The sequence below is a fragment of the Papio anubis genome, chromosome 16 (assembly GCF_008728515.1).
Source record: "Papio anubis isolate 15944 chromosome 16, Panubis1.0, whole genome shotgun sequence".
Taxonomy (NCBI): Eukaryota; Metazoa; Chordata; class Mammalia; order Primates; family Cercopithecidae; genus Papio; species Papio anubis.
The window spans coordinates 19,164,506-19,176,886 of record NC_044991.1 but is presented as its reverse complement, the minus strand read 5'-3'; the positions used below and the strand labels follow the sequence as shown (position 1 = coordinate 19,176,886).

Below are 12,381 nucleotides of genomic sequence, written 5' to 3'. Positions count from 1 at the left end.
AAGGTTTGTTCTGTGGCCCCAAATACTCTATCTTGTAACGGTTCTAATATTTACTTGAAGAATGTACATTCTGCTGTCCTTTTTTTTTTTTTTTTTTTTGAGACGGAGTCTTGCTCTGTTGCCCAGGCTAGGCTGGAGTGCAGTGGAGTGATCTCTGCTCACTGCAGCCTCCGCATCGCAGGTTCAAAGTATTCTCCTGCCTCAGCCTCCCGAGTAGCTGAGATTACAGGTGCCCGCTGCTACGTCTGGCTAGTTTTTTATATTTTCAGGAGAGATGGGGTTTCACCATGTTGGCCAGGCTGGTCTCGAACTCCTGACCTTGTGATTCGCCTGCCTCAGCCTCCCAAAGGCATGAGCCACTGTGCCCAACTTCTGCTGTCTTATATTATTTATAGTTACAGTGAATCTAGCTAGATATTATGGAATAGAAGGAAAAAGTCACTTGTATGTTTAAGATAAAAAGAGTTGTCCAGGTGCTGTGGCTCACGCCTATAATCCCAGCACTTTGGGAGGCCGAGGTGGGCGGATTGCTTGAGTGCAGGAGTTCGAGACCAGCCCAGGCAACATGGCAAAACCTCATCTCTACAAAAAAATACAAAAATTAGCCAGGTGTGGTGGTGCATGCCTGTAGTCCCAGCTACTCAAGAGGCAAGAATTATTTCTAACATTTGACAAGTTATTTCAGGCCATTCCCGTAGACCTCAGGGAGTGTCCATTCACTCTTGCACTGTTAAATAAAAAGTTTGCAAGTACTTTTAGGCCTTAAGGAAGCATGGTTCTCAAATTGTCGTGTGCATCAGAATCATGGCAGAGACAGTTAATGAGATTCCTGCATTCCATACTCTGGAAAGAGCAGTTAGTGTTTATTTTAGATACTCTTCATAGATAAATGATCTCATTTACACTTTCCAAACATACCTCTGAGAGAGGCACCATTTTACAGATGAGGAACTTGTATGAGATTACGTCTGTAATAAATGAAAGGGCCAGTAAGCCTGGCTTGTCTTACTCAGGATCCCAGACTCTAAACCACAGCACTACACGAGTCCTCATTACCTGAAGTGTGCTGATTCCTGAGGTCCATGGTGAAACCAAGGAAGATACATGTTAAATTATCCTTCGTATTTTGATTTGTCTTGTCAACAACTGTGAAATATATAGTTACAGTCCTATTGACTACATCTTGGAGGCTGTCCTAAAAATGATTTATATAATTTTATTTTCTCCTTTGTCTTCTAAAAAGAAGAGAAATTTACTTCATTAGTGGTGACTTTCATAATGAAAATACAGTTTACTACAAAGGGAGACCTGTGGGCCATTGCGTCTTCCATATCTAGTAAATTATCTTTTCTTTACTGAAAAGAGTGAGCTTGGAGTCAAACAGCAAGTTTTATATCATGATTTCTTCTTCTTTAACTTTATATTATGGAAAACTTTAAATATCTACACAATTGAAAAATTTTTGTTTTTTTGAAATGGGGTCTCACTCTGTCGCCCAGGCTGGAGTGCAGTGGTGCAATCTTGGCTCACTGCAACCTCTCCCTCCCGGGTTTGAGCAGTTCTTCTGCCTCACCCTCCCTAGTAGCTGGGACTATAGGCGCATGCCACCACACGCGGCTAATTTTTGTACTTCTAGTAGAGATGGTGTTTCACCACGTTGGTCAGGCTGGTCTGGAACTCCTGACCTCAGGTGATCCGCCTGTTTTGGCCTTCCAAAGTGCTGGGATTACAGGCGTAAGCCACCGCGCCCGCCTGAAAGATATTTAATAGAGTAATGAACCTCCATGTATCCATTACCCAGCTTTGATTATCCACTCATGCCATTATTGTTAAGATCCATCTCTCCACTTCTTTGCTGCCTGTTTATTCACATCATTTCATCTAAAAATTGCAGAGTATATCTATAAAAATAAACGCTTTTAAAGCAGAGAGTTGGCCGGGCGCGGTGGCTCAAGCCTGTAATCCCAGCACTTTGGGAGGCCGAGACGGGCGGATCACGAGGTCAGGAGATCGAGACCATCCTGGCTAACACGGTGAAACCCCGCCTCTACTAAAAAAAAAAATACAAAAAAACTAACCAGGTGAGGTGGCAGGCGCCTGTAGTCCCAGCTACTCGGGAGGCTGAGGCAGGAGAATGGCGTGAACCCGGGAGGCGGGGCTTGCAGTGAGCTGAGATCCGGCCACTGCACTCCAGCCTGGGCGACAAAGCGAGACTCCGTCTCAAAAAAAAAAACAAAAAACAAAACAGAGAGTTTTTCAGCAGTTCAGTACATGGATTTTCCTTTAAATGCTTTGTAAATGTCGTTACTTGCACAAAGCCTTCGTGTGTTCTTGCACTCTTAATTAATTTTGTAGTGATTCACAACTTTTCCAGCAGGGGGCACTTGGAAGCTGGAGGGATTTCAGTATTCAAAGGAGAGCCCTTGAGCTTTTATCATAACTCAGAGTAATCCATCTCTTCCCATGCTTTTTGAAAAATCTCTTTGGTGAATCTAGATGCAAAGCAAAAGATGCGACAGGCCTGGAAGTCCTGGTTGATCTACGTGGTTGTTCGTAGGACCAAACTTCAGATGCAGACTACGGCTCTGGAGTTTAGGCAACGGAGTATCTTAAGGTGAGTCTGCTCAACTGCCCTACAGAGTATCAACCATCATTTTACCTCATCAGTTTTATGGTGCTGGAAAACAGCATAAAACCCCACCTTAAAACAATGGTTTGTGTTTGGTTTTATTTTTATTTATTTATTTATTTTTCGAGATAGGGTCTTACTCTGTCACCCAGGTTGGAGTGCAGTGGCACAATATCAGTTTACTGTAACTTCCACCTCCTAGGCTCAAGCAGTCCTTCCACCTCAGCCCCCCGAGCAGCTGGGACTACAGGCATGCACCACTATGCCCAGCTAATTTTTTTTTTTTTTTCATTTTTTTGTAGAGGCGAGGTTTTATCATGTTTCCCAGGCTGGTCTTGAATTCATGGGCTCAAGCGATCTGCCCACCTCAGCCTCCCTAAGTGCTGGGATTATAGGCATGAGCCACCATGCCCCATTCTCACCTTGAAACAATGTTTTGAATGTAGTTGATGCCTAATAAAGATTTATTGATAACTTGTTTATAAGATCAGTTTCACATAATCATAATTAACACGAATTGAGTGCTTACTATGTTCTAAACTCTGTTAAGTTTGTGTGTGCATGTGATAATTTTGTAATGTAAAGTATCTTATCTAACTCTTACCATAAACTGTAAGTACCATTATTGTACAGATTAAGTTGTACAATAAGGCTCAGAGAGGTCGAGTAACTTGCCTAGCACATACAGGTTGTAATTGGCAAAACTAAGGCTCACCCACCCATACTCTTAACTGCTGTTCTGCATTGCAGCCCATCAGCATTGTAGACATACTGGAAGAACATGAATTAGTCCACTTTTGTAGCCAGATGTGTAACAATGAGCTGCATTATAATGGACAGATTTCACTCTCTTGTCTGTAGTGATCCACTGGTGTCCTGAATGGTAGTATATTAAGAGCTCACTTCCTGCCTGAAAGAGTTGGGTATTGAACAAAGTATGGATAATAGGAGAGGCTTTCAGCTGCACTTACTTGGGTTTGAATCCCTCTTCCAGCCTGTATTATTGGGTCATTTCATCTCTTCAGCTCTTATTTTCTTCATCAGTGAAATTGTTACACCATACTTACAGGTTTGTCATCAGGAATAAATAAAGTAATATCTGTAAAGTGTTTAACAGTGTCCAGAACATCAGTGGGCATAAAGAAGTTATTTAAGTAGAAATAAAATAGGCAGAGTGCAGTAGCTCAGACCTGTAATCCCAACACTTTAGGAGGCTAAGGTGGGAGTATTGCTTGAGGCCAGGAGTTTGAGACCAGCCTGGGCAACAAAGCCAAGACACTGTCTCTACACACACAAAAATATTTTTAATAAGTAATTAAAATCGTTACTTAAAATGTATTCAGCAAGTATTTCAAAGTGCCTAATTAGTATGCAATTTTACTTGAGTCTGAGTGATTTTTTTTTTCCCCCGAGATTTATTCTCGCACTGTTGCCCAGGCTGGAGTGCAGTGGCGTGATCTTGGCTCACTGCAACCTCCGCTTCCCAGGTTCAAGCTGTTCTTCTGCCTCAGCCTCCCGAGTAGCTGGGATCACAGGAGCATGCCACTATCACCCGGCTAATTTTGTTTTTGTTTTTGTTTTTTTTTTTCGAGATGGAGTTTTACTCTTGTTGCCCAGGCTGGAGTGCAATGGTGCAGTCTCGGCTCACCGCAACCTCCACCTCCCAGGTTCAAGCAATTCTCCTGCCTCAGCCTCCTGAGTAGATGGGATTACAAGCATGCACCACTGGCCGGGCGCGGTGGCTCAAGCCTGTAATCCCAGCACTTTGGGAGGCCGAGGCGGGTGGATCACGAGGTCAGGAGATCGAGACTATCCTGGCTAACATGGTGAAACCCCGTCTCTACTAAAAATACAAAAAACTAGCCGGGCGTGGTGGCGGGCGCCTGTAGTCTCAGCTACTTGGGAGGCTGAGGGGGGAGAATGGCGTGAACCCGGGAGGTGGAGCTTGCAGTGAGCCGAGATCACGCCACTGCACTCCAGCCTGGGAGCACAGCGAGACTCCGTCTCAAAAAAAAAAAAAAAAAACAAAAACAAAAAAACAAGCATGCACCACCACGCCCGGCTAATTTTGTATTTTTAGTAGAGATGGGGTTTGTCCGTGTTGAGGCTGGTCTCGAACTCCTGATCACAGGTGATCCGCCCGCCTTGGCCTCCCAAAGTGCTGGGATTACAGGCGTGAGCCACTGTGCCCTGCCTAATTTTGAATTTTTAATAGAGACAGGGTTTCACTATGTTGGCCAGGCTGCTCTCAAAACTCCTGACCTCAGGTGATCCACACGCCTCAGCCTCCCAAAGTGCTGGGATTACAGGCATAAGCCAGTGTGCCAGGCCATAACTTATGTTTTTTAACAAACCAAATTGTGTAGGCCAAACAGAGCATATCTGTGGTGTCTAAAGCAGGACCTGACCGTAGGAACCATAAGTTTCCAACCATTAATTGGCAGATCTGGGACTTTTTCTCGATTGTTTTGTTTTTTTTTCCCCAGCAGTGAATCTAGAGATGGTGCTATGAAGGAGAGAGCTAGAGCTGAGGGTCTGAGGCCCCACACTAACTGCTCCTCTCTTTTCTGAGTGGTTTTTTTCTGATGGATTCCATCTTTGATTTGCTCTTTCACAGGGTGTGGTGGAGCATGTGGAGGCAGCAACTAGGACAGGTCCGTGTGAGCCGTGCCCTCCATGCCTCTGCTGTGAAGCACAGGGCCCTGAGCCTCCAGCTGCAGGTGAGTCCAGTAAACGTGGGTTTTGGTATCCTCTGTCCATGTTGTCAAGTGTCTCACCCACAGAGGGAAGTGCTGGGCCTTCCCTGCAGCTCAGGGCCTGAGCCAGGGTGGGGGCAGAGGTAATCCAGAAGGCTGGGCTCTTCCAGAGGGAGGCTGCTGTTAGGAATAAAGCAGAGGCTTGTCCTAGATGAGCCTAGATCAGTGGCTTCCAGAGTGCTTCTGGTAATTGTGGAGCTGGAGAGGGATTTATGAATTAGTTGTAAACATGTTTAGAGAAACAGCAGTATACTCTGATTTCCTCATTACTGTTTTCCTACAGCAAATCAGAAAATAATTGGGGCAGAAAAGAAACTAAGACTGAAGAGAAAACCTGGCTGCTGCTGCTTTGTAGTTTTGATGGTCTTAGAGTGTTCTTTTAGGCAAGCCCCTAGCTTTTTTTGTCAATCGTAAAGGACTAAGGCCTGTACTAAAACTTTCTTATCCTTTGACATGTTCTCTGAATTCTTGTCATGTTTTTATGTCTGCTGGGTACTTACAGAGCTGCCAAGTAAGTTATAGGAAATAGAACCGGGAAGAGGAAAAAAAAAATTAGTGCCTGTTTCCAAATGTAGGAATAGTATCTTCTGCGAATATGTGCAAATCACATGCAAATAGCATATATAGTCATCCAGATCAGTGATCAGCAAACTGGCTCACAGGCCAACTTTGGGCTGCTTTCTGTGTTTGTAAATAAAGTTTTATTGGGATGCTGTTACACCCATTCATTTACGTATCATCTGTGGCTGCTTTCCGATTACAAGGGCAGTGTAGAGTAGTTGCAAAAGAGACCTTATGGCCTGCAAAAACTAAACTATTTGTTTTCTGACCCTTTAAGAAAAAGTTTGCTGACCTCTGAACTTGTTAAGGTCTTCTGAGGCGATAGCAAGGAAATAAGAGACACAGCCAATAATAATAACAGTACCAATAGCAGCAGCAACTGCAGCCTGAGTGACAGAATGGGGTCTTGTCTCAAAAACAAAAAAGAAGAAGAAGTAGCTTTTATCGTTGTCTACTTGTGTTAGGTGCTGGACTAAGTGCTTTACGTGCATTATCTAGTTTTCACAAACCTTTTTAAAAAGTCCCATGTTATTGTTAAGAAAACCAGGAAGGTTAAATAACTTGAACCAGGGTCATATGTATAGTGAAGGTTAGAACCAGGTTTTAACCTAAGCAGCCAGAAAGCTGCATCATTATCTTTTTTTTTTTTTTTGAGACAGAGTATCACTTGCTGTCTCACCCAGACTGGAGTGCAGTGGCACGATCTCGGCTCATTGCAACCTCCGCCTCCTGGGTTCAAGCAATTCTCTTGCCTCAGCCTACCAAGTAGCTGGGACTACAGACGCATGCTGCCACGCCCGGCTAATTTTTTGTATTTTAGTAGAGATGGGGTTTCACTGTGTTGCCCAGGCTGGTCGCTAACTCCTGAGCTCAGGCAATCTGCCTGCCTCAGCCTCCCAAAGTGCTGGGATTACAAGGGTGAGCCACCGTGCCTGGCCCAGAATTTTTTAAAGTAACAAAATTTAATGGAATGGACACTACCAAAGCTCTACCCTCCCTCCCTCCCTTCTACTACCTCTCCTCCTTAGAGATAGCCACTCCTGATTCTGGTATGATTGTTCTCCTATATTCTTTTTTCTTGTAAAAATATGTGCACATATCCTTAAATAATAAATGTGTGGTGCACTCCTGTAGTCCTATCTACTCCGGAGGCTGTGGCAGGATGATCACTTCAGGTCAAGTGTTTAAGGCTAGCCTGGGCAATATAATTAGACCCCATCACTTTAAAAGAGGTGGGAGAGGCCACGGTGGCCTACGCCTGAATACCGGGACTTCGGGAGGCCAAAATAAGAGGATCACTTGAGTTTAGGAGTTCAAGACCAGACTAGGCAACATAATGAGACCCCATCTCTACAAAAAAAAAAAAAAAAAAAAAAAATTAGCTAGACGTGGTGGTGCATGCCTGTTGTCCCAGCTACTTGGAGGCTTAGGTTGGAGGATCACTTGAACCTGGGAGGTCAAGGCTGTGGTGAGCCATTGATCATGCCACTGCACTCCAGCCTGGACAGTAGAGCAAGACCCTGTCTCAAAAATAAATAAGTAAATAAATAAGTAAATAGCATGGCTTTGTGTAGTTGGGACATTTATGAATGGTGTCATACTGTACTTTGCAACTTGTTTTTTTAGTGCAACGGTATATTTTTGAGGTTTAGCCATGTGATTTCTTTCTTCCTTTTTAAAAATAGAGACAGGGTCTTTCTCCATTGCCCAGGCTGTTCTTTAACTTGCAGCCTCAAGCAATTCTCATACCTTGGCTTCTTAAAGTGCTGGGATTACAGGCCTGAGCCACCCTGCTTGGCCCTATCTATGTGGATAGACAGAGATTTATTAACTGTGTATATTATGCCATTGTATAAACAAGGCACAGTTTATCTGCTTACTGATGGACTGTTGACTACCTCTGCTTTCTATAATTATGAACAATACTACCGAGAGCATCCTTTTTTTTTTTTTTGAGACTCCATGCAGTGGTGCGATCTCAGCTCACTGCAACCTCCGCCTCCCAGGTTCAGGCGATTCTCCTGCCTTAGCCTCCCAAGTAGCTGGGACTACAGGTGTGCGCCACCACATCCAGCTAATCTTTGTATTTTTAGTAGAGATGGGGTTTCACCATGTTGGCCAGGCTAGACTTGAACTCCTGATCCACCTGTCTTTGCCTCCCAAAGTGCTGGGATTACAAGCATGAGCCACCATGCCTGGCCCCCAGTTTCTTTTAATTATTCACAGATCTGTTTCTCGGCTCTCTTCCATTCATGTATTTGTCTATCCATACCATACAAATACTGTACTCTTTTAGTTACGATTTGATGAAGCAGGTAAGCAAGAGTGTAGGTTCTTGAGTCAGACTGTCCAGTGGAATTCTGCCTCTATCACCTATTAGCTTTGTGCCTTTGAATGAGTTATTTCACCTTGTTTGTACCTCAGAATTCTTTTTTTTTTTTTTGAGATGGAGTCTCGCTCTGTTGCCCAGGCTGGAGTGCAGTAGCCGGATCTCAGCTCACTGCAAGTTCCGCCTCCCGGGTTTACGCCATTCTCCTGCCTCAGCCTCCCGAGTAGCTGGGACTACAGGCGCCCGCCACCGCGCCCAGCTAGTTTTTTGTATTTTTTAGTAGAGACGGGGTTTCACCGTTTTAGCCAGGATGCTCTTGATCTCCTGATCTCATGATCCGCCCGTCTCGGCCTCCCAGAGTGCTGGGATTACAGGCTTGAGCCACCGCGCCTGGCCAGAATTCTTATCTGTAAGTAGATCATAATAGTACCTACCTCATGAGATTGTTGAGGCTTTAGTAGGACGATCCAGTTATTAATAATATACTCAGAGCAATGCTTGGAATATGGAAATGCTTGATAAATGCTAGCTTTTTATTACTATTCCTACTTAACATATAGCTCTTAAGGCTCTATATTTGAGAGAGAATCCCCTTTATTCTTGTTTTGTTTTTAAACTTGTCTTAATTGTTCTTCTGTACTCTTTCTTATTAATTTTAGGATCAACTTATCAAGTTCTATAACAAAGCCTATTAGGATTTTTTTTTCTTTTTTTTTGAGACAGAGTCTTGCTCTGTCACCCACCCACTGGAGTACAGTGGGGCGATCTTGGCTCGCTGCAAGCTCTGCCTCCCAGGTTCACACCATTCTCTTGCCTCAGCCTCCCGAGTAGATGGGACTACAGGCGCCCGCCACCTCACCCGGCTAATTTTTTGTATTTTTAGTAGAGATGGTGTTTCACCATGTTAGTCAGGAGGGTCTCGATCTCCTGACCTCGTGATCTGCCTGCCTTGGCCTCCCAAAGTGCTGGAATTAACAGGCGTGAGCTACCGCACCTGGCTCAGCCTATTGGGATTTGTATTGCAATGTACTGACAGCTTATTAGGTTAGAAAAATTGTCATATGGAGTCATTTCATCTATGAATTTGATATATCTCATATTGCTGAGCTTGAGAAGGGAGAGTAGGAAGGATGAGATCATGAGGTAACAGCCAGAACGTAGGGCCTTGCAGGCAGCACCTGAGAAAAAAGGCTTTGACTTTTATTCCTGGGAAGGTGAAGAGCTGCTGGCTCTGAGCAGAGGAGTAACATGATTGTACCTACCTCTTTTTTTTTTTTTTTTTTTTTTTTTTGAGACGGAGTCTCGCTCTGTCGCCCAGGCTGGATTGCAGTGGCCCGATCTCGGCTCACTGCAAGCTCCGCCTCCCGGGTTCACGCCATTCTCCTGCCTCAGCCTCCGGAGTAGCTGGGACTACAGGCGCCCGCCACCACGCCCGGCTAGTTTTTTGTATCTTTTAGTAGAGACGGGGTTTCATCGTGTTAGCCAGGATGGTCTCGATCTCCTGACCTCGTGATCCGCCCGTCTTGGCCTCCCAAAGTGCTGGGATTACAGGCTTGAGCCACCGCGCCCGGCCTGTACCTACCTCTTAACAGGATTCTCTGATGCATAGTGTACTGCTTTTGGGGTAAGAAAGGGAAGGATATATATGAATGTGTGTCTGTGTGTTTGTGGTGTGTGTGTGTATGTCTGTGTTTGCTTATATTTTCAAGAAGGAATAATGGAAAAATAAATGAAAAACTTACCAAAAAATGGTTACCTATAGGAGGAGGGAGGGAAGAGCATAGGAATAGAGTACTTCTGTGAATTTACTTTGTTACATAGTTTTAACTTCGGAACTATGCAAATATTTTATATAATTACAAAGCAAGAGTAAATAAAAAAGCAATTGATATATTTTCAAAACAAACTGAAATAAACATATCAAGTTTGTGGCAATGACTACACAGAAAATAATTACTTCAAGTAACTTTAAAATACAATATTTTGACTGTTCACCCTGGTGGAATGTGTTAAAAGGACATAATGAACTGCTAAGAAATCTAAAACCACATTCTTATTAAACAAGTGTTATTGTTACTAGGAGGTTTGAAATTGTTGTATTGAAAGTATAGTTACATTGTAAGATAAAGCAAATAATTATGGCAGTGTTGTTAGGAATAAAGATCTTCAATAGAAAAGATTACAAGTATAAAAATTAAAGAAATTAAATCTGCAGTTGGAACTGTAAATATCAATATGGACTCAATTATATATGTATGTGTATATATATGTATATATGTGTGTATATGTGTATGTATATATATGTGTATATATGTGTATGTGTGTATATATGTGTGTATATAACCATAAATACATTTCTGGCCTGGCACGGTGGCTCCCAGCACTTTGGGAGGCAGAGGCAGGTGGATCACCCGAGGTCAGGAGTTCGAGAACAGCCTGGCCAACATGGTGATACCCCATCTCTACTAAACATATAAAAAAATTAGCTGGGCGTGGTGGTGGTGGGCACCTGTAATCCCAGCTACTCGAGAGGCTGAGGCACGAGAATCATTCGAATCCAGGAGGCAGAGGTTGCAGTGAGCCAAGATTGTGCCAACTGCACTCCAGCCTGGGTGACAGAGTGAGACCCTGTCTCAAAAAAAAAAAAAAAAAAAAAAAAAAAAGGCATTTCTAACTCTATTTACTGAAAAGACTTAGAAGCAGTGACCAGTAGTATAGCATTTAGTATCCCCAGTGCCCAAGTTGTGGTCTTAACTATTTCCCACTAATAGGAAGCAGGGCTTTTTAGAGAAATGGCTGATTATAGGTCTGGGGCAGGAAATAGACAAGATACACCTAGGACATAGTGTGGTGAAGACTGAGGAACTTAACAAAAGCTAATGGAATTGTGTCAGAAGGACTCAGGGACCAATTTGGAAGGGTTCCCGGGGCTTAAGATAGAAAAGTTTGAGCATCAAAAAACAATAAGCTAGGCATGGTGGTGCCTGTAGCCCCAGCTACTCAGGAAGCTGAGGCAGGAGGATCACTTGAGCCCAGTAGATTGAAAACATCAAGTACATAAAATTCATGCATTTGAAATAACTTTAAAAGAAAGTGGAACTCGTCGGTCATGATTTTGGGTTGTTAGGGGAGTAACTCAATTCTTTAAAAATTAATGAAGGCAAAAAATGAAGCATTTATCCCACCTTTCCTGTATAAACTGTTAACTCCAAGAAACCAGAGGGTTAACGAGAGAGAAGGCTTCTTTATAGAATTCCAGTTAATAAATGCAGAAGGAGTACTAGCATAGAAAATTGCTGTTTTGCCACCTCTAATGAGGGCACAGATCTAGGCAGCCATCATTAGGTGAGAGGATGGTGGGAAAATACAGGAGAAATCTGGCTACCTGCCGTCTCAATCCACCAGACAACCTTGGCATTGCTACAACTATGGCAGCCAGACTTGATGTGCCTCATGATACTATGTAAGTGGAAGTACCCAGCCACATTCATGAACTGTTCTTGCCTAAAAAATTGAACATGACTCCAAGCCTAATGCGAGTCTCTCAGTTTATAGGAAATACAGGGGTCAGAGTAACAAGTTAAAGACACCTCGAGATTACAGTCAGTCACATCCAAAATGTAGGACATTTTATAGGATAGATGACTTGATTTCTCTAGTAGATTGATGGCATGAAAGAGAAAAAAAAGCAGGAAGGGAAATTGTCATATAAAACAGAGAGATTTAAGTGACCTAAGATTTAAAGCAAACCAAAAAGGACCACTCTGGCTGTTGTGTTAGGAATACATCAGAGCCAGGCATGGTGGCAGATGTCTGTAATCCCAGCACTTTGGGAAGCCAAGGCGGGTGGACAGCTTGAGCCCCAGTGTTTGAGACCAGCCTGGACAACAAGGTAAAACCCTGTCTCTACAAAAAATACAAAAAATTATCCTGGTATGGTGGCATGTGTCTGTAGTCCCAGCTACTCAGGAGACTAAATGGGAAGATCACCTGAGTCCGGAAAGTTGAGGCTGTAGTGAGCTATGATTGTGCCACTGCCCTCTAGCTTGGGCAATGGAACAAGACCCTGTCTCAAAAAAAAAAAAAAAAAAAAAATTAGCTGGGCA

General features: G+C 43.4%; 1 protein-coding gene across 18 annotated transcripts in view; it reads left to right on the top strand.

Annotated features, from left to right (window-relative positions):
- Nucleotides 1-12,381, top strand: part of SFI1 (SFI1 centrin binding protein) — a 114,722-nt gene that overhangs the window by 57,918 nt on the left and 44,423 nt on the right. For all 18 annotated transcript variants that reach the window (XM_031655965.1, XM_031655962.1, XM_031655957.1 and 15 more), the window contains 2 exon segments: nt 2,497-2,614; nt 5,247-5,349. In XM_031655965.1, the coding sequence (XP_031511825.1) occupies nt 2,497-2,614; nt 5,247-5,349 (221 nt within the window).